Source organism: Malania oleifera, chromosome 4, assembly GCF_029873635.1.
Source record: "Malania oleifera isolate guangnan ecotype guangnan chromosome 4, ASM2987363v1, whole genome shotgun sequence".
Taxonomy (NCBI): domain Eukaryota; kingdom Viridiplantae; phylum Streptophyta; class Magnoliopsida; order Santalales; family Ximeniaceae; genus Malania; species Malania oleifera.
Genome location: NC_080420.1, coordinates 54521457 through 54549455, shown reverse-complemented (window position 1 = coordinate 54549455; position 27999 = coordinate 54521457). Strand labels below are relative to the sequence as shown.

General features: G+C 37.0%; 1 protein-coding gene across 2 annotated transcripts in view; it reads right to left on the bottom strand.

Moving 5' to 3' along the window:
• The window catches only part of LOC131153515 (mediator of RNA polymerase II transcription subunit 23), a 135976-nt gene that overhangs the window by 11563 nt on the left and 96414 nt on the right, over positions 1 to 27999 (bottom strand). For both annotated transcript variants that reach the window (XM_058105861.1, XM_058105862.1), the window contains exon 19: positions 10345 to 10526. In XM_058105861.1, coding sequence (XP_057961844.1) covers positions 10345 to 10526 — 182 coding nt within the window. The remainder of the gene's footprint in view (positions 1 to 10344; positions 10527 to 27999) is intronic.

Sequence of the window (27999 nt, the reverse complement as noted above, 5' to 3'; positions counted from 1 at the left end):
TACAAAATTCAGAAATTTGTGATCTTAAAAGAAAAATTGAAGATCAAGCAAAAAAAATTTATAATTTCACAAGAGGAAAAGAAAACTTTGATAGAATGATAGGTGCACAAAGAATGTCTTTAAATAAAGAGGGCATAGGGTTCAATGGAATTGAAAATACAAAGAAAAAGAACCTTTATATGGGGTACTTCACGAAAGAATCCAAAAACTATGCTAGCACTCTTCTAATGCCTATACTCACACTATATGTTACCTATGTAAGAAGAAGGGACATAAAGTTTGAATGTCCATTAAAGAGGAAAGATGTGAAAGTTAAACAAGTTTGGAAAGTAAAAGAAACATCTCTTGTTAAACCATCCGGACCCAAGAAAGTATGGGTACCAATATGAAAGACTAATTCATAAACCAATGACATCAAAGATATTTGGATTAGTTATTCCCCTTAGAAATTAAGAAAGCTACTTAATCCAAATCAAGGATATTAAACTAGTTGAAATAGAAAATCTTAAAGATGAGTTTAAGAGCTTATTGATAACTATAACAATTATAACAAATACAAAAATGGCATTGTTGACCAAAATCATAGGATGATTTGTACAAGGCTTAAAGCAATATGTAATGAAATCAAAAGAAAGAAAATCTGAAGCAAATTGAGCTTATTGCATGAATATTTTGATAAAGAAGAGTGCTTGGTTTGATACACAGTAGAGAGGTTGTGTAAAGAAACAAATTTTAAAAGAAAACAAAGGTCAGCCTACTAACCATAATCTCAGTTGACTAACTGAACAAAACTTTAAAAAGAAAGCAAAGGTCAACCGACTGACCATAAGTCCAGTCGACTGACTGAAGGAAACAAGTTTTAACAAATTTTAAATTTAATATGAGAGATATTTGAGAATAAGAGATATTTGAGCAACATGAGAACAATTTAAGAAAAAATGTAGCACAATGCACAAATGATAATAATATACTCCATGCTTATATGATATGTTGTTATACTTACATGCTAAAATGCTGAAATATATGATATCTTGATATTGCCAAAGAAATAACTCTTATTAATGATTTATGTCTTACTATATTGCAAATTTAAGCATGATTATGAAGCATGAATCTTGGTATGATATATGAGTATGAGATTAATTCATAATGGATCACATTATATATATCTTGCATGATTGACTAATGGATAAACATATCATGATTAAAATATAAGCTGGCTTATGGACCTTGGTATTGCAATCTAAATGAGAAATTTGTTTTTGTCCTCAGTACCTTAGCATAAGAATTCTTCCAGTTTAATTATTTTGTTAAATATAAAAAGAAGGGAGAAAGAGTTAAATTAAAAAAAATTGGTATAAGAAATACATGATATGAGTATCTATGAAATATATTGGTATACATGAGTATGATAATTGATACTTGAGCATGACAGCACATTTTTATCAATGAGAATGTTTTGATATTGATATGATAATTGGTATAATTCTTGCTATTGATATCCATAAGCACTTACATAGAATAAATTAATATTTGAAACATGGCATGATAAATTTAAAAGCTCAATTGGTATCACAATTTAAAAACACAATTGGTATCTTCCTGAATACTAAGTTTTTGTGCGATTGCTAAATCAACAAGAAGTTAAGAATTCATTGAAAGATTTAAAAGAAAATTTTAATAATCCAATTCACCTCCCCCCTCTTGGGACAACTCCTTAACTTTCAATTTGTGTTATATGTGCTGAAATTTTCCTTGAACTTGTTCTTAGTCAGTCAATTAACTCAATCATATAATTGTTTTGTGACCTCCTTTCATTCTCATTGTGTTATCCTAGATCTCCAAACAACGAGGAGCATTGGTGGAGGGTTTGAGAAGGATGGTTTGTACTATTTTGATGGTGGTGGTGGTGGTAGATCCAATTCTTTTCATATGGCTTATTCAATTTATACCCATCACGCTTCTTTGGATTAGTGGCATGCTTGTTTAGGCTATGCATTGATTCAAAAATTGCAACAAGCTTTTCCTATTTTCAATTCTATTCTCATTTTGACTGTTTTGTGTGTCAATTAGGGAAACATAGTACAGCATGTTTTCCATCTAGAGCTAAGTCTTGTAGTAAATCATTGTATCTCTTATTCAAATATTTGGGTCCATGTAGAGTCAAGAATTTGACTAGCCATCAATATTTTGTGTCTTTCGATTTTTCACATGACTTGGATCTATCTGTTCAGAGATATATATCAATTTCTTAATGTATTTACTCATTTCTAGGAGGAAATAAAAACCCAGTTTGGCTTAGAATTCAAAATTTTAAATCTGACGGTGCACTTGAATTTGATCAAAATAAGCTTTAGACTTTTTGCTTGCCAAAGGAATCACTCATCAAACATCAAGTGTACAATCTCCCGAGTAGAATGGACTAGCTGAATAGGAAAATAGATATTTACTCGACACAGCATGGTTTCTACTCTTTCATAAGCATGTTCCTAAAACCCTATGGGCCAATGCTCTTCTTATAGTTTGTTTTATGCTTAATAGGATGCCCTCTAGTGTTCTAGTGGGGCAATTCCCTGCCCTATCATGTATCCAAAAACATCCATGTTCTCTATTATACCTTGGGCCTTTGGCTACGCATGTTTTGTTCATGTTTTACATACAGCTTTGGACAAATTATCTGTTCATATTGTAAAATGTGTCTTTGTTAGCTACACAAGAACTCAAAAGAATATAGATGTTATGAACCCAGCACTTGCAGGAAATATGCTAATGTAAATGTTACCTATTTGAAGGGATATATTTTAAGTCCAATAAATTCTAGCGCCCCCTTGTGCATTGACCCTCTTATCCCTATGCTTATCCCTCTAGAGAAAACTTTTGATCCTCCAACGGATCCATCAGTTGCTGACCCAAAGAAACAATTGAGAGTTTATGAACGACGGAAAGAAGGCACAGACAACACTACTACTATGTAGCTGCCTCTTCTACCCTCATTGTACCAACTTCTAGTTCTGGACACCCATCATAGTTTGATTTGGATTTGTCGATTGCATGCTGAAAGGTACCCGAACATGTGCTTAACAGCCATTAATTGCTTATCACGATGCTTATTTTGTTTTAGTTCAACACCTTCCTAGTCCCAATGCATTCTCTTGCCTTGTCAATGGCCTTTGCCTCTATCCCTTCTCACATGTTGAAGCAGTTGCTAACCCTAGGTGGAAGCATGCAATGGATGTAGAAATGGAATGCCTTCACCACTCTTGGGAGATGGAATTTGGTGGATCTTCCTCCTGGTAAGGAGTTGGTTAGGTGATGTTGAGTCTACATTGTCAAATATCTTTCTAACCTCTTTATTGAACGGCTTAAGGCTTGATTGATTGCTAATCGATACACTTAGATATTTTGAGACCTCTCCTATTGTAGAATAAAATATGTTTGTGCATTGATCTTGTTGGCAGCTAATTTTGATTGGCCTTTGTACCAATTCGATGTAAAGAATGCCTTTTTGTATGGAAATATTTGCAAGAAGAGGTATACACGGAGCAACCTCTTGGGTATGTTGTTGAGGGGGAGGATGGTAAGGTATATAGGTTGCATAGGCCATTTGTGGTCTTAAGCAGTCCCCTCAAGCTTGCTCTGACAAATTTAGTGAGGTGGTCTCTACATTTGGTTTCATTCAGTGCTTTAAACATTTGGTATTTGTTCGCCAAAACGAGACAGATGTGGTGCTTCTAGTAGTTTAAGTTGATGACATCATCATTACTAGCAATGACTAAAGTGGGATTGCGAATGTCAAGTAGTGGTTTCATTCAAGAAAAATTTGAAAATTTTCAAATCAAGGACTTGGGTACGCTATGTTACTTCCTTGATGTTGGGATTGTATGCCGCAACAAAGGATTGAAACTATCTTAGATAAAATATACTTTGTACTTGCCAAGTGTGACTAGTATGTTAGGAGCTAAATTGATTGACTCCTATGCATCCCAATGTGAAGCAGTTGCTAACTGTGGAATGACGGCCAACAGTGTGAACAATGGCCACAGTTGGTGAATGATGGCCAGCAATGTAAACGATGGCCACGGCTAGTGAATAACGGCCAACAGTGTGAACAACGGCCACGGTTGGTGAATGACGGCCACCTACCATGGTAGGTGAGCCTCCGCCACCAACCATGGTCAGTGAGCTACCACCACCTACCATGAGATCTTGCCACAAGCCAAAGGCTATAAATTGAGACCCCCCATCGAAGCTAAAACACACATCGCAACTGCAAGTTGTGTCCTTTTCTGTTTTTCATTATTTTATTCTCTGTGTACATGTTAAATAGGGACCCGAGTATGTAAAGAATACACAATTGAATATACTGTTATTGATGATCACACTCATCTATGTTGGGTATATTTATTGACTGATAAAACTGAGGTTGGATCAGTGTTCATGAATTTTCACTCTATGATACAAACCTAGTTTCACACCAAAATCCAAGTCATTCGTACAAACAATGGTACTAAGTATTTCAATCACTCCTTGGGCACGTATCTTCAAGAGAATGGTATTATCCATCAAAGCTCTTGCGTTGACACCCCTAAAAAAAATGGGGTTGCTGAACAGAAAAATTGACATATCCTTGAAGTTGCCTGTGCCTTATTGTTCACCTCTCACATGCCAACAAAAATTGGGGTGACTCAATTTTGAACCACATACCTCATTAACCGAATGCCTAGTAAAGTCCTATCCTTTGCAACTCCACACCAAAAACTCAAAGAGATTTTTCCAAATTCTAGGCTCGACTCACATCTTCCGCTTCGTGTTTTTGGGTCCATTGTATTTGTCCACATTCACGCATCCAAGCGAAACAAATTGGATCCCAGAGCACTCAAATGTGCCTTTCTTGGTTACTCTCCTACACAGAAAGGTTACAAATGCTATGACCCGATCTCCCAGAAACTCTATGTTAGCCTGGATGTCACCTTCTTCGAACATACCCCCTACTACTCGCTTCAGGGGGAATCCTTGAGTAAAGCTCAACCCTCAAAATTAGATTACTTCGATATTGCCATTTTCGAGACAACTCCATACCCTATATCCACTCATTCGCCTAGTACAGAAGGAAACTTGAACTCGAGGGGGGGCGGGATGCGGAAATACAAAAAAATAAGGAAACACTTGTCTACTCAAGGAAGCCAAAATCGAAGTCCAATGAGACACTCACTTCTGAAGCACCAAAAGAGTCAGAACTGGTGATAGTTCCAACTCCTCATGAGTCCGACTCCAATCTCAACCAGGTAAAAGATGACTTACCCATTGCTCTAAGAAAACAACCTTGTTCATGTACTCTCCATCCTATCTCAAAATTTGTATCTTACAATGCTCTTTCTGCCAAGTGTTGTGCTTTTACTTCTAACCTTGACAGAATCCAAATTCCTAAAAACATTCAAGAAGCCTTGGAGATTCCAGAGTGGAGAGAGGCAGTGCTGGAAGAGATAAGGGCACTAGAAAAGAATGGAACTTGGGAGGTGATGACTTTGCCAAAGGGGAAGAAGCCAGTGGGCTGTAAGTGGGTGTTCACAGTAAAGTACAACGCTGATGGCACAATAGAACGATACAAAGCTCGCATTGTGGCAAAGGGGTTCACACAAACATACGGTATTGACTACACCGGGACATTTGCACCAGCAGCAAAGCTTAACACTATACGGTTCTTTTGTCCTTGGTAGCAAACCTGGACTGGCCACTCTATCAGTTTGACATCAAGAACGCTTTTCTGAATGGTGAGCTAGAAGAAGAAGTGTTCATGACGCTACCACCAAGATTTTGCAAGGAGGGAGAAGAAACCAGAGTGTGTAAATTGAAGAAATCCCGGTATGGACTCTAGCAATAACTCAGGGCGTGGTTTGATAGATCTGCAAAGGTAATAAAGAATCAAGGATATCGACAGGGGCAGTCAGATCACACTATGTTTTTCAAACAGTCCAATGAGGGAAGAAGGACTATCCTGATTGTGTACGTCGATGACATCATTCTCACTGGAGATGACACGGGAGAGGTGAAGAGTTTGAAGAAGATCTTAGCCATAGAGTTTGAGGTAAAATACCTGGGTCAAATGTGATATTTCCTAGGAATGGAGGTTGTCATATCAAGAAAGGGAATTAGTGTCTCCTAGAGAAAGTATGTTCTTGACCTTTTGACTGAGACTGGCATGCTTGGTTATAAACCAAGCGATGCTCCTATCGAGGCAGGAAAAAGAATGGAAGACGTAGGAAGGCCAATGGATAGAGAAAGATATCAGAGACTAGTAGGTAGATCGATCTACTTCTCTCACACTAGACTTGACATTGCTTTTGCTATAAGTGTGGTCAGTCAGCACATGCACTCACCAAAAGAGAGTCGCCTAGAAGCAGTGTATAAGATTCTTAGATATCTAAAAGGCTCTCCAAGGCAAGGACTATTCTTCATGAAAGGTGACAGTAAGAAAGTAGAGATCTACACAGATGCGGATTGGGCAGGATCAGAAAAAGACAGAAGGTCTACTACCGGCTACTATACCTATGTTTGGGGAAATCTAGTAACATGGAGGAGTAAGAAGCAGAGAGTGGTAGCCAGAAGCAGTGCCGAGGCTGAATTCAAAGTTGTTGCACAAGGGATGTGTGAAGGGCTATGGTTACAAAAACTTTTGGAAGAACTACACATCACAATAGAGCTCCCCATCAAACTCTATTGCGATAGCAAAGCCGCCATTACCATTTCTTATAATCCTGTTTCGCATGACAAAATTAAACATATAGAAGTGGAGAGGCATTTTATAAAGGAGAAAATTAAGAAGGGGACAATTTGCGTGACCTATATCCCTACAAAAGAACAATTAGCAGATATTTTCACTAAGAGATTACAGAGATCTAGCTTTGAAGAGTTTATTTGCAAGTTGGATAGGATCAATATCTATGATCCAACTTGAGGGGGAGTGTGGAATGACGGCCAGCAGTGTGAACGACGACCACGGTTGGTGAATGATGGCTAGCAATGTGAACGACGGCCACAGTTGGTGAATAATGGCCAGTAGCGTGAACGACGGCCACGGTTGGTGAATGATGGCCACCTACCGTGGTAGGTGAGCCACCACCACCTACCAGGAGATCTTGCCACAAGCTAGAGGCTATAAATTTAGACCCCCCATCGAAGCTAAAACACACATCGCAACTGCAAGTTGTGTCCTCTTCTGTTTTTCCATATTTTATTCTCTATGTACATGTTAAATAGGGACCCGAGTATGTAAAGAATACACAATTGAATATACAGTTGATTCATTCTCATTCTCTACACTAACCCTAGGTGGAAGCATGCAATGGATGCAGAAATGGAATGCCTTCACCACTCTTGGGAGATGGGATTTGGTGGATCTTCCTCCTGATAAGGAGTTGGTTAGTTGACGTTGAGTCTACACTATCAAATATCTTTCCAACCTCTTTATCGAACGGCTTAAGGTTCGATTGATTGCTAATGGGTACACTCAAATATTTTGAGACCTCTCCTATTGCTAGACTAAAATATGTTTGTGCATTGATCTTGTAGGCAGTTAATTTTTATTGGCCGTTGCACCAATTAGAAGTTAAGAACGCCTCCTTGTATGGAGATATTTGCAAGAAGAGGTATACATGGAGCAACCTTTTGGGTATCTTGTTGAGGGGGAGTATGGTAAGGTATATAGGTTGCATAGACCATTTGTGGTCTTAAGCCGCCCCCACAAGCTTGCTCTGTGGTGAGGTCGTCTTTACATTTGGTTTCATTCAGTGCTTTAATCATTTGGTATTTATTCACCAAAACGAGACAAGTCCGGTGCTTCTAGTAGTTTATGTTGATGGCATTGTCATTATTGGCAATGACTAAAGTGGGATTGTGAATGTCAAGAAGTGGTTTCAAGAAAAATTTGCAAATTTTCAAATCAAGTACTTGGGTACTCATGTTACTTTCTTGATATTGAGATTGTACGACGCAACAAAGGATTGAATCTATCTTAGAGAAAATATACTTTGTACTTGTTAAGTGAGACTAGTATGTTAAGAGCTAAATTGTTCCTATGCATCCCAATGTGAAGCTATTTAGGGATGTTAAACCAGACTTTGAAGATAAATGTCGATATAGGCAGTTGGCAAGTTGATCTACCTCATATCACTGGACCTAACATTTCCATTGCTATAGGGGTGGTGAGTCAATCCATGAAAAATCCCAAACAACCACACTAGGATGTTGTTTGTAGGATTCTGAGGTATCTCAATTCTCAAAAGCTTTCCTAGTAGAGGTTTGATATATAAATTAATAGAAACTATAACACTATGGATACTTTGATGTACATTGGGTTGGCTTAGTTGATGCTTGAAGGTCTACCTATTGGATAATGTACACTTATGGGAGCAAATCTTCTTAGTCGGTGTAGCAAGAAATGAATTACTATAACTAGATCTAGTGCTCAAACAGAATATTGAGCTATGGCTCGTACTGTGAGTGAGATTTTTGTATGATGTTTCTTATGTTAGAGATAGGATTCTTGGTTAAGGAGCCCATAGATATGTTTTGTGAAAATCAAGCTGCAATTTATATTGCTAGCAACCAAGTAATCCATGAGAGGAAAAAGCACAATGAAGTTGATTGTCATTTTATGAGGGATGTTGTGTTAAAGAAGGTTGTAAGAACTCCAATTGTGAAATTTGTGGATCAATAGGCGATGTGTTAGGGTGTGACAATGTAATGGGGAAAAGGGGGAGTGAGATACTGCTATAATTGTATTCTTCAGGGATTTGGAATGAATATATGATTATCTATGTGATCGTTTGTATGATTATTCTCTTGTTGTTGAATAATATAAGTAGTCCCTTTGATTGTGGTGTTTTGTTGCCTTGGATTGTGATGTCTCTGATGGTTATAGTCTTATTCGGTGTATAAGAATATATTGCTCGTGCGATATCCTATTGTTCCTTGGTTTTCTTAAGTATTGAGACTCACCAGGTGCTCGTGATTGCAGGCTTGAACGTGTGAGACTTGGCTGACTTGTCGAGGGAGAGCTCTCAACGAGTGCCACACGGCCCTTACTTGAGTCCCATTTTGGGGGTCCGTGACACGATGCTTTCATGAAAGCTTTATATAAGTGTACCTTCTCTAGTGGTTGTAACAAGCTAGGGTTAGGTGACATTTATACACCCCCAGCTAGTGGGGGAGTGTTAGAAGAGATAGGGTTTTTTAGTAATTATGGGTGTAAGTAGTGGTATTTTTTGTCTTGAAGCTTTTTAATTATTAATATATATACAAGCGCAGACTTGGGGCAAAACCATTAAATGCAACTCTCTGGGAAACTGCCACCTCCTTCTGTCTCTTTCTTTCTTTTTCTCTTCTTCTCCTCTTCTCTTCTTCTCATCCCCATCTCTAACTTTACAATAAGATAGTTTGGACACTTGCAAAATAGACCAAGCAATGGTCATGTAAGAAAGAGTTATGTAGTTGACATTAAAGGTTGTAAGAAAGGTAAGGACAAACATAGAATAACTTGGACCAAGGTTGGAAGAAAAGATTAGACAACACTCCAACTTTTTGAGGGCATTTCCATCCATCATGCAAAATAATGGAAAATGATACACATAACCAACCCCATTCAGTGGGACTCCAGGTTTGCTGTTTTGTGATTGTAGTTTGGTTGTTATTTTATTTATTCATTTAGTTTTGGGTGGGGAAGCAGTTGACAAATACTGACTTTTTAAACCCCCCCCCCCCCCCCCCTTATTTTTGTTCAGTCATCCTCTCCTTACAACTATTTCTTCCAGTGGAATTTGATTATCAACATAGTTTTCGTCAATCAATAACAGTTTCTAATTCTTTGAAATATAGTTCAGTCAAGATATTTCCTTTTGTTAATATGAAATTTTAGTTTGAAGTAAATCAAAACTATGAAAATGCAAAAGAAGATACGGGTTAAAACAATTTCAACTTAAGTGCTAAAAAATTCAAATATAAAATGAGCCAGGTTAAAAATTGCATAAGCAAAAACTAGACAAATTGAATTTGACAAGCCCAGTAAAAGGTTCCCCAAACAGGTCACAAATGAGGAAACGAACAAAGAAAAAACAATAGCACTTTTGGGAGCTTGGAGTAGAAACCTTGGATTCAGATTTTTATGGAATTGAACGAAGCGCAATTCAAAATTGTATAGAGTTTCATCTAAATCCACACAAAACCAATTTCGAGGCTCAAAATCGATGCTCCCAAACACAACTTTAATTCTGGCATGTTTGCTAGTGCAACAGAATGCTTCAGCAGAAAGCATAAATTGAAACAGCAGGAATCAGTGGCTTTTCATACCTTATTGAAAAGTGTGTGAGCATTGGCGAGCCTTGGGAGAAGTGGACCCATTATACGGAAAGCTATTCTCAACATTGCAACAGATGTTACTGGCCTGAGATGCTTAATGATGACATGAGCCCCTTCCAGCCATTCTTGAGGAAGGTTACTGAAGAAAGAATGAAGCAGGGCGATTATATTGCCTGGCAACACAACATTGGTATAATGAGGTCAAAGTTAATAATCATTGAAACATGATGTGAAGGACAATAACTTATAATTTAGTCATGGTGAAAGAAACTAATTGACCTAGTCAAGAAACTAATATTTTAATACCAAATCTTATCAATGATCCTATATGCAAGCCGCCAAAATTATTGTACACTAGCCCGTCGATACTAATGATCTTGTATCACTTATCACTTGTTCTGCAAAATATTAATCATTATGATTGTTATAACAGAGAATTTACTCATTGTATTACAGAATAATAATTTTAAAATATTTTTTAGCATCCCATTATGTCATTCTTATTTAGCAGCACCTAATATAGAGGCTACAGCTAGCAATATTCCCTGCTAAGGCATAATTGAGCTTTATGTTTACAACCTTATATTAATCATGTATATCCATCCATGGAGGAAAACCTCAAGGAAGCCAAGATGTTTTCAATGTATAATGTCCACTACGACATCCCTCTTTTACACAATAGTCTAACAACAATAAGCTACAGTGTGATTTATGCGCTCAACATAATTGAGATCAAAGGGAATGCGGATAGAATGGGAAAGGAAAAGACCCTTTGTATTAAAGCTGTTCTTTCTAAAATTATAAGGTCCTAAGTGGTTGGGGCAGAGTATCCTGAATACCCTCCAACAAAATAATAATCACATTATCGCTTCTTCTCTAAGACTTGCCCATTACATTTTAAGTAGTGACATCAGTAAAAAAAAAATGTCATATCTGTTACATATGTTGGTATTTGGGTGTTTTTAAATTAAGAAAAAAAAACTATTTAATACGTGCTGTTATCCCATTTTAATTAATTACATGGTTTTAAATTTTCAACTTTGTCAGCTATAAATTAATTAAGTTTTATATTATTTATTATTCGTGCTTATTACAGTGAGTGTAATTTATTTTATAGCCTACAAAAGGTGTGCTCCAGTTCTTTCCAAACCCAATATGCTACTCTTCTCTCCTTTTTTCTTACTTTTAGACATTGTTGGATTATCGGAAACTACAACTCATATGGCTTTGGTGTTCCTCAGTTGACACAAAACCAATCCTGCTGAGTAATCCTGGAGGTTGTGTGCATATTCACTATTTGCAATGAAATACACTTTGAGGTGCAAAATCAGCTTCAAGGATAGTAGCCCTTTCACGCCTCAGATTCTGGTAAGTATATTTTTTCTTTTATTAATTTATTAGTATTCGTACTATTTTTCCAACAATCTCAAAGCCGAGCACTATTTCCAACTCTGCGAAAAAAAAAAAAAACAATTGTAAATTGCGTATATTGGAATTGAATAGCCTTTATCCTATTATTTCTTTTCTTAAGATATCAATATATAGGATCTTTTATTTGTCTTCCATACCAGATTTTAGAATCTAGAGAGTAGAGATTGATTATACATACATTTTGGCCGTCTCTTCATCGTCCCCTTCATATAACACGCTTTCTGCTATCATCCATAGACAATTTGCTTAGTTCAATCCCATATAGTTTTGTGTTGCTTTGTTCACGCATAGAATAATAGTAGTAACAATTTGTCCATTGTTTTTCCCCCCTGCTATTGATTGACAGCATGTGGAGAGGGAAGTGAAAAAATATCACCTGTTAACAATAAACGTGGCAACAAGACCTCTTGGTAACTAGCTCTGATACCATGTGAGACTACCATGTTACCTAAAAGCTTAAACTATTAAGTTGATGCCCAACAACGTATATCAAGCTTTAACATTGATAAATAATTTTCATAATCAAATCCCTTCATTCGGTGTTTTTGGAGACATTGTTCTTGTCAGTTATGCATATGACCATCATGCTTGACCGTTCTAGTGCAACACCACATACATTCTATGAATTCCAATAATTTGATGTGTTTACGCATTTCATGAAAGACATGAATATCTTGTAAAGAACTTGGGAATCAAACAAAATCTAATGAAATATGACCTTTATTTTCTTAACAAAGACTATAATAATAAATTTTCAAACTCCACATCATTTGTAATTTAAAATTGTAGTGGATTTGGTTTTGTTATTTATTTATTTATTTTAGAATAAGTGAGGTGACAGAATGATTTTGAAGAAAAAGAAAGAAGCACAAAAACATTATTTGATATTTTGATTACAAAATGTTGCATAATAATACAATTGAGCAATATAATAATATATAGTATATATTTTATGTGTTTGTGTATATTTGTCATTATGACCCCTTATTATGTTCTCTAGTTTGGTATTGCAAATTTGGCTTTTCGCCATCATACCAATAGGAAATTATTTGAAGAAATAGTGCAAATTGTATAAACGGTCAATTCTTTATCCAAATGAAGACAAGAAACTTATTTCTATTTTTATTATATGATTTTCATGGGGTTATGATATGGTTAATTTTGACTCTAATTGAAAAATAAGCTTGAAATTTGGATTTGAAAACTAGAAATTTAACCATATGATAATGCCTAGTTGTTTATTAAACGGAATGCATTGAATTTAATTTATGAATTATATAAAATTATAGGCAATCTTTCAAGAGGGTACCATAGCCGAATTTTACTGAAATATCTTAAAATATAGGGGTATTATTCTCATAATCAATAGGGGTTAAAGCGTTTTCTGATGCTAATTGTACATCAAATATGAGTGATAAATGATAAAGCTTGATATACATTGTTAGCTCACAATCTAACTCAAACTTTTATATAAAGTGGTAACCTAACATAATATTAGAGCAGGTTACCAAGAAATCTGGGATCTGGTCATGTTGCCTACATTTATTGTGTGATGTTTAAAAATTATTGTATTCCCTATAATAGGTGTTGCATATCATTTTTTAACCTCTCCACATGTTATCCGACTGCACATGTGGCAGAGTGTTAAAGCTTGATATACATTGTTGGCCCACAACGTAACAATTTAAGCCTTTAGGTAAAGTGGTAATCTAACAATATAAAAGCTCTTGAATATATATATACTTACCAATATAGATATTTGTTAAAAGACAAACTTACAAAAAGATCCATTATGAAGGATGAGTTTATAGCTCGATTTCTTGGTAACCTGCTTTTATACGATTATTTAATAGTTATAGCCGAAGCAAATAATAAACCCTATAATGGCTAGAGTAGGCATATTGGCCTAAAGTTGTGATCAATTATTTCATATGGAGTAATTACTCTAATTTTTGCAATTTTAGAGAAAATTTTAGTAGATCCTCTGACTAAAGGCCTAATTAGAAAGTCTTGAGCCCTTAACATAAACTACTAACTATGGCAACTCAACCTATGTGATTAGAGATCCCATGAATTACGTTCAATAGGTAATAAAAAGTCATGAGTAGTTTGCTAACCACTATTAATTGTTTTGATCATCCTTATTGTGCTAGAATAGTACAATTGTAAAAATTGTGAGGTAGAGCTTATTTTTTAACAAATCCATAGCCCTTGTAAGGTAGTGTGTTTAGTTGCAGTCACACACTTGATGGATTCATCTATGTGAGTGTGGAAGTAGGGACACTTTTTATAAAAGTTTATTGGGCTAAACATTTCTAGTAGTCATGAAAATCTAGGCATGGTCAATGGTTTATTCATAACAACCTATGGGAGCTTTGTATCAAGAGTTATGCGAGTGAGCCTTACAGTATCCTGCTGCATATAAACAAGCTCATTCCAAAAGGTTTTAGGAACATTCAAAGAAGTAGAGCCCATGCAATGTCAAGTGAGCGTCTATTTTCTCATTATACTGGTCCATTCTTGGGTGTGTATCCATGATGTATGATGAATAATCACTTTGAACAAGAAAAAATACCAAAGCTCATACTAAACAATTGCTACGACTCCTGTCCCAATACGCTACCACCGCCATGACTTCCTTCGAAATCCCATCCCCCTCCATCACTTTCCCTGCCATTAGAGGCAATGTCAAACATGGTTGAACTATCAAAGAGTGAAGCTTTGGATTCTAGCATACGCTTCATTCATCAATGGTATGGATTCAAAGGCAAGAATCTAATTGTAGATGGATTGAAGCTCAAGGCTCAACTGAGACAGATCCATAGCAGCCAAAAACCCTGCCCTTTGCCTCTTAATCATCTCAACATTGTATATATGTTGAGTTCTTCTCACATCTCCTTTAGAATTCAATAATACTCACTAAAGGATATACCTTCTTTGTCATAATTGAAAAACTTCTCATATAAGTCAAAAACACGAGTTTGATTTTTATTTTGTAAGAAGCTTTCATGAAATCATCTCCAGCCTTGGCTGTCTAATGAAACATGTCATTCGCAGCAATTTGTGGCTCCATGCAATTCCAGAATCATACTAGCAACTTGTCATTCTCTTTCATCCAATATAGATAATCTTGGGAGTCAGGGGATGGAGGAGAATGCAGCAAATACTTGGACTTCCCTTTCACATTAACATACACACCCAAAGCAGGTATTTCAAGGATCCAACCAATTTTTATGGTTGAGATAGTATGTTAACAGTATCATCCAAAGCTGTCTCCATAGAGGCCATCAAAACCAACCCTTATACACCACAATAGTGCACACCAGTATCGAGAATGAATAACAAAAAAACTATACAGAATCAAGCTGCATAAATAAGCAAAGAGCAGCAGCAACTGCAAGCATTGCAGCTGGCAACATCAAGAAGTGAGTGCAAGAAAAAACAGGAAATGGTCATTTGACCATCAAAACAGCGTCTTCATGCAAGAATGATCCAGTGAACAGCAGAACAGCAGAAGTTTACAGAGTAACTGACAATGCATTAGTGAACTACCAAGAACACATTCAGCATCCTACCAACGATGCCGCACAGCCTAACCAAGAGGGAAAATGTCCCTCATCAACTCTCAAACATACCAGAAAATCAGACAGCAGAAGTTTACAAAGTAACTGACTACACATTAGCAAACCACCAAGAACACATTCAGCATCCTACCAACGATGCCGCACAACCTAACCAAGAGGAAAAATGTCCCTTATCAACTCTCAAACCAACCAGAAAATCAGATTTGAGAACTGTTAGAAGAGCATAAGTTATTTAATAACTAGGTTCTGATAATAGGGATATTTTTGTCTCAAAGATTTATTATTACAAATAATATATAAAAGGGCAGACCTGGAGCTGTACATAAACTCCAGGAAACCGCCACCCAGTTTCTTCCTCTTTTTTTTCTATTCTTCCCCTCTTCTCTTCTCTCCTCCTCTAACTTCACAACATGGCATAAGAGCATTGGTCGCCTTCAAATCTAATGTATCTGAATTGGTTTTGTTACTCTGTTTTTTGCTTCTTTTTTTTTCTCCTCATCCTCCCCTAGTCAGTCCTCAAATCTCCTGGTTGGTTTGAGAGTCATTTGAGGACACCCTACCTTTGGGTTAGGTTGTGCAGCATCCTAGGCAAGAGACTGTTTTCATGGTGATTTGCTGATGTAAAGTCAGTTATACTCTGTTTCTAGTAAGCTGCTGCCGCTGCTGTACCTCTGTTACTCATGTTCGTTGTTTGCTGATGATTCTGTTTTGGTGATGTGTATGCATGATTGATTGCTTGCAATCTAGTACCTAGGCTGGTTGGTTTTGATTGGTGTTTAAATATTTATTTCCGGTTCTTCTCTGCATTCATTTCCAGTTTCTGTCAGCCATAATGCCTGGAGCTGCTGCCAGGTCATTTATTAAATGCCTGTAGTACTTTGCTATTCTACCTTGTTCTTGGTGGTTTAAGTAATTCCTCCTAGGATATTGTAAGCTCAGTTCTGTAGTTATAACTGCCCCTTGAAGTTCTGGATTTTGGAGAGTTTGAAATGTTGTAAGTTCTGGTTTTTTGAAGTCTTGAAACTGCTGTTTTGTTAGTGCACTGCAAGACTTCTCACGATCGTTCCTGGGATAAATCAGTGAAGTTTTGGAGGATGAGGAGGTTTGGATTGCGGTCATGGCAGTGCATGTGTAATATGACGAGGAGTTCATCATATCAATGCTTGCATTTGCACACATTGTGGCAAGGAAAATCATATCATTGATCGCTGTTGCAGTCTCTTTGGGAAACCATCTTGGGCCAATAGGTCTCTTGTGAAGGGCGATTCTACTATTGACACTTCAAACACACCTAGCCACTCCACTAAGGAGTCAAGTACATCATCTACCCTGTCCCAAGAGGATCTTAACAAACACTTTTGCACGGTTCAACAACTCCAAATTTAGACTTTTATGTCTACTGCTACTGTGGCCTCTTAAGGTACAACAGGAATCTTACCTCATCATCCCACTTTGGGTTAGAGATGTTGGTGCCTCCTCTCATATGAAAGGTAGTTTTAATTTGTTCGAGTCTTTGAACCCCGCTATTCTACACTCTAAGGTTACTCTTGCTGATGGTTCGATTACATTGGTTTCTGATTCTAGTAATATTTTGTCAATTCCTTCTATTCCTCTTTCGTTTGTGTTACATGTGCCTAAATTTCCTTTGAACCTGCTATTAGTTAGACAATTAACTAAGTCTCATAACTATTCTATGACCTTCTTTCCTTCTCATTGTGTTATTCAGGCTCTCCGGACGAAGAAGATGATTGGTGGATGGCTTGAGAAGGATAGCCTGTGCTATCTCGATGGTAGTCATGATGGGTGCAATTCTAGTCATATGGCATCCTTAATTTCTACTCACGGTGCTTCTCTTGATCAATGGCATGCTCGTTTTGGGTCATCCATCCCTTCAAAAACCACAAGAAGTTTTTCCTGTGTTCAAATCCGTTTCTTATATCGAGTGTTCTACATGTCAATTGGGACAGCATGTTAGGAAACCTTTTCATCTAGAGTCAAGTCTCATATTAAACCATTGTTTTCTCTTATACACTTAGATATTTGGTCTCTTATACATTTAGATATTTGGGGTCCATGTAGAGTCAAGAATTTGACTGGTCATCAATATTTTGTGTCCTTTTTGGATGATTTTTCGCATATGACCTAGATCTATTTGTTAAAAGACAGGTCAGAATTTTTTAATGTACTCACTCAATTCAACCAAAAAATAAAAAACTGAATTTGGCATCGGTATTCAAATTTCAAGATCTGATAATCCACTTGAATTTGTTCAAAATGAGCTTCAGACTTTTTGCTTGGCCAAAGGGATTATTCACCGAACATCATGTATACATACCCCTCAACAAAATGTAGTTGAATGAAAAGATAGACATTTACTTGACATAGTATGGTCTCTACTCCTTTATATGCAAGTTCCTAAAACCTTTTGGACCAATGCTCTTCTTACAACCTGTTTTCTGCTCAATAGGATTCCCTCAAGTGCTCTAAGGGGACAAATTCCCTTCTCCGTCACATACCCAGAAACATTCATGTTCTTGGTTGTACCTTGTGTCTTTGGGTGCACATGTTATGTTCATGTTCCTTATACTAATCAGGACAAGTTCTCTCCTCGTTCTGTTAAATGCGTCTTTGTTGGGTACTCCAAAACTAATCAAGGATATAGATGTTATAATCCCAACACTTGTAGGAAATATGTTAGTGATGCTGTCACATTTTTTAGGGGACAACCTATTTTTCTAGTGTCAAGCCCTCCTTGGATGAATTATTTTGATTTCATCAACGATTTATGGTCCTCCTTTTTTGTTTTGATCCACCTGTTTCTAACCTTAATCCCTCTCGAGAAATCTTCTACCTCTCTTCCAAATCCATTAGTTAGTGATGGAGAGAAACAATTGAAGGTCTATGAATGACGGAAAGCAAGCATAGGCATCACAACCACCACGCAGGAATCTCCTCTGCCCATCACTATTTCAACTTCTGGTTTTGGAGATCCACCCCAATGTAAACTTTGATTTGCCCATTGCTCACTGGAAAAGTATTTGTGGGAAAACGTGTTTAATGACTTGTATTCTATACGTGTATAGTTCGCTATTTTAAGAAATTTTGTGACAGCCTGTATTCCTAGAATTAGGCTGATTTGGTTAGTTTCCTATTCTGTTAGAATATCCCATAAATCATGGGATCTGATGTAACCTAGTTAATTTTCCTTTTTCTGTTGCTAGGGTTGATGTACATAGCTAATGTTTCGTGTATCATTCGTATGAATGAAGAAAATTCTTCCACGAAGTGTTTCTCAGTTTGGGTCATGGTATCAAAGCCTAAAGCTTTTTTCTAGTATTAAAAACCTATTCCCACAGGCCTTCATAGCCGAGACCATACTGCTGCTTCTTTGTACCCTGTTTTTGCACTTTTTCTGTTCAGCCTTCATTGCTAAAATTTCTTAGAGCAGTTTCCGTTCTTATTTCTACCTTTGCCAGCCTTCATTGCTGGTGGTTTCCATTTCGAGTGGTCGGCCTTAATCGCCAAGATATCATTGTTCGTGAAGAATGTTGGAGGTTGCAGAGACGACCGCTACAGCACAATCGGAGGAGATTTCTTAGTTACTTATCCTATTGCTAAATTATGATTTTGTCCTTCACCTTCAGTCAGAGGTTGCAGAGACTATCGCTACAGCACAATCGGAGGAGATTTCTTAGTTACTTATCCTATTGCTAAATTATGTTTTTGTCCTTCACCTTCATATTCCTACGTGTTTTTTCGACTTGCTATTTCATCAATTTGTTTCCCTTACTCACATGTTGAAGTAGTAGCTAGGATGCCTTCACCACTCGAGGGATTGGTGGATCTTCCTTGTGATAAAGAGTTGGTTAGGTGTCATTGAGTCTAACCATCAAAGATCTTCCTGACAGCTCTAATGAACGACTTAAGTCTTGGTTGGTTGCCAAAGGGTACACCACACAGAGGTTATTGATAATTTTGAGACCTTCTCTCATGTTGCTTGATTAAATTTTGTTCATGTATAAATCTCATTGGCAGTTAATTTTGATTGGCCATTATATTAGTTGGATGTGAAGAAAGCCTTCGTGTATGTAGATTTGCAGAAGGAGGTATATTGAATACATGGAGAAACCTCTTGGGTATGTTGCTCAAGGAGAGGATGAAAATGTATGCAAATTGCATAAAGGCCATTTATGGCTATAAATAGCATCCTAAAGCCAAGTTTGACAAATTTAGTGTTGTAGTATGTAGTAACCCGGAATGAATATATATATATATATAAAATAAATAAATAAATAAATAAATAAAGAGATATTTTGGAGGAGATATTTTGGAGAAGATATTTTGAAAGGAGATATTTTAAGATATTTATATATAAATATCTTGGAGGAGATATTTATTTTGATTACATAAAGGCTAAGTTAGGTTTTTCTTTATAAACTCCCATTTTCTCTCTCTCTCTCTCTAGACACAAACTTCACTTTCTCTCTCTCTAAGATTTCCAGGCCGTGTGCTGCTGGAATCGACGATCCGACATTGCTACGTGGATCAGGGAAGGAATCTCTACAAGTTCTACGGATCAGAATTTCATTTCGGAGATTTCTGAGTTTTTCCCGAAAATCAAGGTAAAGGTCGATTTTTGCTTTTGGTCAGGTAGATTTGTAGTATACGAGATTATACTGAAGTGTTGTTCTTCGAGTATTAGGTTTCGGGGTTTTTGTGTCGTTGTTTTGAACTGTTTAGGTTTGGGGTTCGTAAAGCTAGGGCTTGAGTTCCAGGTCGTTTCGGACTCCCATTCACACGCAGGTAAGGGGGTTATGTTAATACAGTGATTTATACAATATGAATCAATTGAAATGTTGAAATAACTCTTAGATATCGAGTTACAGTGATTTTAGGGTTTTCAGGCCTCGATTCGATAAACCGGCTTTATTTTCAAAACCAACTGGTCAAATTCAAATGTTATATTTTTAGAATATTGTACTTGTCATTCCAGACCTTTTCACTGGTTGGAAATGTTGTTTTCGTTGTTTAAAATCCGTACTGTGATATTAACTATTCATATTTACTTTCGAGTTGTTTTCGAATGTAAAAAACTATGTGGCAGGTGTTGATGTTGTGAAATACTGGAACTGTTGTGAAAATGCAGGAAGTTTATTTGACGACTATAAGCCGGATTTCACGTAATGATGTATTTTGTGAAATGATTTCAAAAGTGTTTAAATTACTTAAATTGCACGATATGCTTTAGGAACCCTGGGGACAGATGGTGTAGGCACGGATCCATTGCCAGTGAGGGCACCATACTTTTGACCTATATGAACCTAGGCTATATTGAGACAATAAGGGCGGTCTTAGTGTGAGTTGGCCTCTTGATCGTGTACTCAAGTTGTATTGAGACAGTAGGGGCGATCAACCCCGATTGTGGGGATTTATACATAGTATAGAGTTTGAGGGCGTGTCCTATCCTACATATCTATACATTTATGTAATTGTTGTTATATACTATGGGGCTGTTCATATGATGAAAATGGGCTACGTATTTTACAATTATGGAAACGATGATTATATATGTTTATATTTTTGTTAAACACATAAAGTATGCTGGCCCACACACTGTTATTAGCTTAATCGTCCCTTACTAAGAGGTGTCTCACCCTATCATACAAACTGTCTTTTCAGGTCCTTATCGAGGTTGAGATTAGCAAGGACTGGGGCAGGGTAGTGATCTGATTTTGAGTGAGCGTCTCCACGAGCTCAATTTTGTAGGTTACGTTATAGGTTTTCAGAACTTGTAAAATGTTGTAAGACTCGAGGATGCGTCGAGTATCATACAGTATGTATATGGATGTTGGAATAGTTGTATGTATCTATCAGGCAGTTAAAACTCTGGTAATAGTTTGATGGATGTTTATGTTTTCTGCTGTGTATATATTTGTTGAGAAGTATATCAGGTACACAAACGTCACTACAGTAACACTCGGGCCGTAAGTTTGGATCGGGGCGTTACATAGTCTCTGGATTTGGCTTTATACAGTGCTACTCTGATAATTCGGTTAATCCGCAAATCAAAGGCAGGTGTGGTACTTCTGGTTGTTTATGTTGATGATATCACCACCACTGGTAGCCACCACTGTTAGTCACCATATGGGGATTGCAGATGTTAAGCAATGGCTTAAAGTGAAATTTCAAATCAAGGACTTGGGTATTCTGCATTGCTTTCTTGGTATTGTGATTGTATGGTGTAGGAAAGGGTTGAATCAATCTTAGTGAAACTATACGTTGGACTTGCTCAGTGATACTAGTTTGTTGGGAGCTAAACCAGTTGATGCTCCTATGGATCTTAATGTGAAGTTATCTACAAATGTCAAACCATACTTTGAAGACAAACATTGATATAGATAGTTGGTTGGCAAGTTGATCAACTAGACTATTACTAGATCTACCATATCTTTTGCAGTGGAGTTGGTGAGTCAGTTTAAAGAAAATCCCAAACAACCACATTGGGATGTTGTTTGTAGGATTTTGCAGCATCTCAAAGGCTCTCCCAACAAAGGTTTGATATATAAACGTAATAGAAATTGTGAGAGGATACTCTCATGCATATTGGGTTGGATCTTTTCATGATTGAAGGTTGACTACTAGATACTGTACACTAGTAGGAGGTAATCTTCTTGCTTGGCGTAGCTAGAAAGAAACTACTGTAGCAAGATCTAGTGTTGAAGCGGGATATTGAGCTATGGCTCATACAGTGAATGAGCTTATGTTGAAGCGGGATATCGAGCTACCGTAGCAAGATCTAGTGCTTTGCGATATTCAAGCAGCCATTCATTTTGCTACCAATTCATACCCACCTAAAGTCCCCATCGGGGGGATCAGGAATTCGGGGGAAAGAGACTTGAACCACCCATCCCTAGATTCCATTATCTTATCTCATCAGGACTAGAAGAGAAAAAAGAAAGAGGAAATGGAAGTCCTATTATCGTAGGTTCGACAAAAAAGATTTCTCTTGTCTGAGTAGTTGCTTAGTCCTGCAACCTCTATGTGCCCAGAGAATAGGAATTTTCGTATCCCATTTGAAAGGATCTCATCTCATAATGTCTTGTTTTGCCACTATAATATTTTTCTAAATTTTTCCTCAATTATTTCCGGACTTGCGCATGACTAGCGAAGTAAGGTCTCTCGAGCCAAGCGTGATACCGCATGCCCTTTTAGGAAGCACACCATATCTAGTGCCAATGTGTTGCCTCAGGGGTCCCATCACATCAAATATGGCGATCAAGGACTGGGGGTTACTACTCCCCCTCGCCAAGCTCTTTCTAGCCACAAAGCTCATAGAAGTTGACTGTCATTTTGTGAGGGATGTTGTGTTGAAGAAGGTCGTGAGGATTCCCTTTGTGAAATCTGTCAATCAGTGAGGCGATGTTTTTAAGAAGCCTTTATTTAAGCCTGCTTTGTCTAATGTTTGTTACAAGATGGGGATAGGTTATATTTATACAGCTCCAACTTGAGAAGGAGTGTTAGAGAACATGTCAATTTAATCATTAGGTTGTGTTAATAGGGATACTTTCGTCCGTAAGACTTTATTATTATTAATAATATATAAGAGGGCAGACCTAGAGCTGTACGTAAACTCCAAGAAACTACTGCTCAATTTCTTCCTCTCTTTTTCTCTTCTTCCCCTCTTCACTTCTCTCCTCCACCTTTAACTTCACAAAAAGGACTCATTAGGGGAAGATAAGAGGAAACAAAAAATGGTGTTAAAAATCAACTCAGATTCAAGTTTAGAGGAGATTTATTGCTCTAATAATATGTTCTAACGTTATGGATGGAGAGAAAAAGAGAAGAAACAGAAGAAGACACACAAAAAAAAAAAAAAGAAGAAAAGAAGAGAAAAAAGAGGAAGTTTTCTTGGGGCACACGTACGGCTCCAAGCCTGCCCTCCAATATATTAATAGTGTTAGATTACCACTCCCTCGCACATGCAGCCAGACAACATGTGGGGAGATAAACACACAATAAATAACACCACTACAAGGAATAAAAAATAAAATAAAATGTGAACAATGAGACTAGAACCTAGGATCTCCTAGCCCAATATCACTGACTTGCTCAAGCACTGAGTAGTTCACCACATGAGCTAGTTTTCTGCTGTGGGAGATCCGACTTAGTAGTAGACATAGAGCATACTAATTTAGCCAATGGATAGACCCTACTAATCAAGAACCTTTTAGGATAAACCAATTTTGGATCAACACCAATGGAATATTGTGATAGACTACCACGAATATTTAAAAATTTGTGGCTCTAATACCAAAAATAACAAAAGGTCAAAAGGAAGATAGTAAGAATAAGGAAAATTGCAAGAGACCAAATATTTTATTTAAAGCAAGAAAAGATACAAAGACAAGGGAATGGAAGAGAGTAGAGAGCATGGTTTTAAATCGCAGTAACGGATAGTGTAACATAACGGTAATGGGTGTAACGGGAAGCGGGAGTAGTGGATGTTACATAACGGGAAGTAGGTGTAACGGCCGTGAATTTTTTTCAAGGACGCATAACCTTGTGCATATTAGCATACTTGCATGTTTTAAACTTTTAACGCTTCTTAGAAAGAGTTTTAGGGTATCTTGGTTCCTTTAGCTCAACCAACTAAGTTATTTGGTAAGGGCAACAAGTTTACATTTGTTTTAAACCACCATTGAGAGAAAAAACTGTGTGCACGTATTTATACTTCTCATTGTTCCTATTTGTGATAAGTTCATGCTAAATTAATTAATAAAACAAAATACAATATACACTCCATTAATCTATTAAATACATAAGACATACGAATAATACAAATATAAAATAACTAGAAAAAAAAAAGAAGGTTCCAGTTGAAAAATATAGAACATAAATATCAAATTACTAATATTATTAAAATAAAATATTTTCCTAACAAGTTAGTATTAATTAATGCATCTCTTGTGAGTATTTAAAGAAATAGTAAATTTTGTATCATTGTCATCCTCATTATAATCTTTTCCCCCTCACGCCACATAGTATATTGAGAATGATTTATGAAAGAGAGGGAAAAAGTGAGAAGAAAAAGTAAAAAATAAAATAAATTTTCGACATAACAGTCCTTTAGCAGTTACGTAACGGCCATAGCAGCCTTTACGTAATGGTTGCAGTCCGTAACGGCCGCTACAGCCATGATTTTTCTTCCCACCGATTTCGCAAGGTGTAACGGTATCGGCAACCCAAAAATCTACGTAATGGTCGCAACCATTATTTAATACCATGGTAGGGAGATCAGGACACTTCCCTATTATGCCTCTTAAAAATAATTTAAGGAAGAGAAGAAAGAAAAAAGAAGAAAAAACCATAGCAAGGGAAATTATATACTGAAAATCCATATAACTAACTTAAAACCTCATTGGAGTGAACTAAGAATGCATTCAAACTGTTGCTGGTTATTTTGGTTATTTAGCATGTGTTATTGATATTTTAGTAGGCAGACGAGAGTATATTGTGGTCAATGTTATGCTCTTGTTGTATATTATAAATGTAGTGTGAGACCTATCACTGTGATCAAGCCTTTTGATTCACCAACTGCTTCAACATGCTATAAAAGCAAGATCCAACCTAATCCCTAAGTGCATAGGCACCACAAAAACCAAACTGAAACCTTAAACCAACCCCTAAACTTCAAAACAGATGTCGTACAAGGATCATCTGCACCACCAAAGACCATAAGCAAGTCCAGGAGTAATCGGAAAACATTGTAGCAGCCAAAAAAATTCTGGACACTGCTGCCCTTTTAGAAAGTCAAAGAAACCATTCATATTTGGCAAAACAACATAACTGCCTACAGAACCAGCTGATCTACTGCCCTGCAAAATTTAACAGCCAAAGAGTGTCCATGCGCCACCACACGCCAGCTGAAAGCCGGCAGCTCTAACTCCATGGCCGGCACTCGAGAGTTCCTAGAATATATTTCTGCTCAACTTTGTTCCAGAATTTCCTAAATACTTCTATAAATCATAATATCAAGTTGTTAGTCATGTTGTTCTGTTAAAAGGTTCAATTTTCTAGACTGTTCACTTGTAGCACTTTGTTAAGGGTGTTAAAACTTGATATTCATTGTTCAACCACAACCTAACAACTTAAGCTTTTAGGTGAAGTGGTATCCCATCATGGTATCAAAGCTAGTTACCACGAGGTCCTGAGTTCTAATCTTGTTGCATGTGTTTATTGGGTGGTATATAAAAAGTTCATTGTATTCCATGTAATGGGTGTTATTAGTGTGTTTTCATCTCTCCACGTGCTATCAAGCTGCAGGTGAGGGGCGGTGCTAAACATTGATATACATTGTTGGGCAACAACTAACAGATTAAGCTTTTAGGTAAAGTCGTATTCAAACAGTTTGGACTAGGATCCCCTCTTTGTTTTCGAGGAGGGTCCCATTGAATTCTTAATAATCACAATAGATTTTTATTTTGTATTTGAATATGTAAATATATATATGATGAAGTAAAACACATCCCTGATGCTGTGGCAGCCTTATGGTTGTTTATTTGTGACTCACTCATGGTTGTTCTAGTTGTTTTATCATTGGTCTATGTTTGTGAGAGTTGGGATAGAGTCCATGAATCCCAAGAGTGTGTTTCCTTCCTCATTGCCACAAATAACAACTTAAAGTTGAATGGAAAGAATTATGTAGTGGTCTAAGGCTGTCAAGATCTATTTGACAAAAGGAAAGAAGTTTGGATTCAAAAAGATGCATTAATTGTCTCCCTATATGGAACTCGGTGGAACTCCAAAGCATGGATGTGCATGCATCTGGATTTATGCGAGGAGATTTGGGAAAGAAGCTGTTATCCTCCAGTAACATTACACATGCATGATCAATGCTAGGAGTATTTCCAGTTACAACAAGGAGACAGGACTGTTATAGAGTGCTTTGCAAAGATGAAGCGCATCCATAAGGAACTTAACATCATGCAACCCATAACCACCCATGTATGTGAGATGCAAAAACAAAGGAAACAGATGACAGTTCTTCAGACCATGGCAGGTTTGAAACTCAAGTTTGAGGCAGCCCAGCCCAAAATCCTTGGTAGTGCTGAGTTACCATCATTCACTAATGTTTATTCTCATGTTCTTTGTGCTTCATCCAGTACACATTCCTCGACCACTACTTTTGGAGTTTCAACTTCTAGCTTATAGGAGTGCTTTCGTTACACAAGGTGATTCTGCTTTCACTCCAAGCAATAGCATAAGTTCTTGGGGTGTTTCTAGTGGTGATGGTGGAAGTGATGGGTATAGGTCCCCCTCACTGTGCACACATTGTAGGCGAGGAGGTCACTCGATTAAGCAATGGATCTTCGTGGCAAACCACCACACATTGCAATGCAGCCACCACACATTCAACTCTTTCAGGCTCAAATAGAGAGCAGCATATTATATCTATGTCAGAGGACGAGTATTCTAAGTCCCAGCAATATCAAGCAACCCAAAAAGCTTCTCTTACCATTGAATCTCTCACTCAAATACGTAACCCTACAGCTAACCTGTCGTCCTATTCCTCTCACTAGTCCTTCGAATGTAGATTCAGCAGCTACTGATCAAAAAACAAGTAGAACCAATTTCTTTTCCATCCTCTAGTATTCTGTAAGCCTACCTTATGTTACCCTTGCTAATGGCTACACTATTGCTGTTAAGGAAATAGGGACAGAAATTCAAATTGTTTCTTTTTCTTCTATTTCCCAAGTTCCCTTTCATTTTTATATCAGTTAGCAAGTTTACAAAATCCATGAAATTCTTTCATGATTTTTTTGTTATTCGTGATTTGAAGATTAGGAAGACGATTGGTGTGGGATGTGAAGCTCATAGACTTCACTTTGAGTCCCTATCACCTTTTATTGCTTGCACTGCTGCTACACCACTGAGAATCCATTGTCATCCATAATTAGAGGAGTTAAAACAACTAATTCCAACCTTGAGTCTTGTATCAAGTCTTAAGTGTCACTTCTCAGCTCAGAAAACACCATCGTGTTCCATTTGCTTGCGAGTCAATAAATGAGCAATAAGCCCTTTCATGTTAATTCATTCTTATGTTTGGGGTCCTAGTCAAGTTTTCTAAAAGTTGGGTGTGTGATACTTTGCAACTTTGATGGATGATTATTCAAAACGACATAGCTTTATTTAATGAAGGATCATTCTAAGTTGTTTCATATCTTTTCTTCCTTTTGTTATGAAACAACGAACTCAATTTGATTTGCTCTTTTGAATACTTCACAGTGATAATGCTAAGGAGTAGTTCAGTAGCCAATTCACTACCTATATGACTTCATTTGGAGTGATGATGTACTCTCTTATCAATAGAATGTCATCCTTGGTTCTTAGTGGAAAAATTCCCTGCTTTATTTTTTTCCCAAATGCTCCTTCATTCTCTTTACCTCCTCATATATTTAGGTGTCCCCTTTTTTCATCAATTAACCTCTGGGATGGATAAGTTGGATCCTCGCCCTATAAAATGTGTCTTTTTAGGCTACTCATGTACCCAATAGTTATATCGTTTTTATAGCCCTACCCTACATAATTTCTTTGTCTCTATTGATGTTACCTTCTTTGGGCCAACACCATA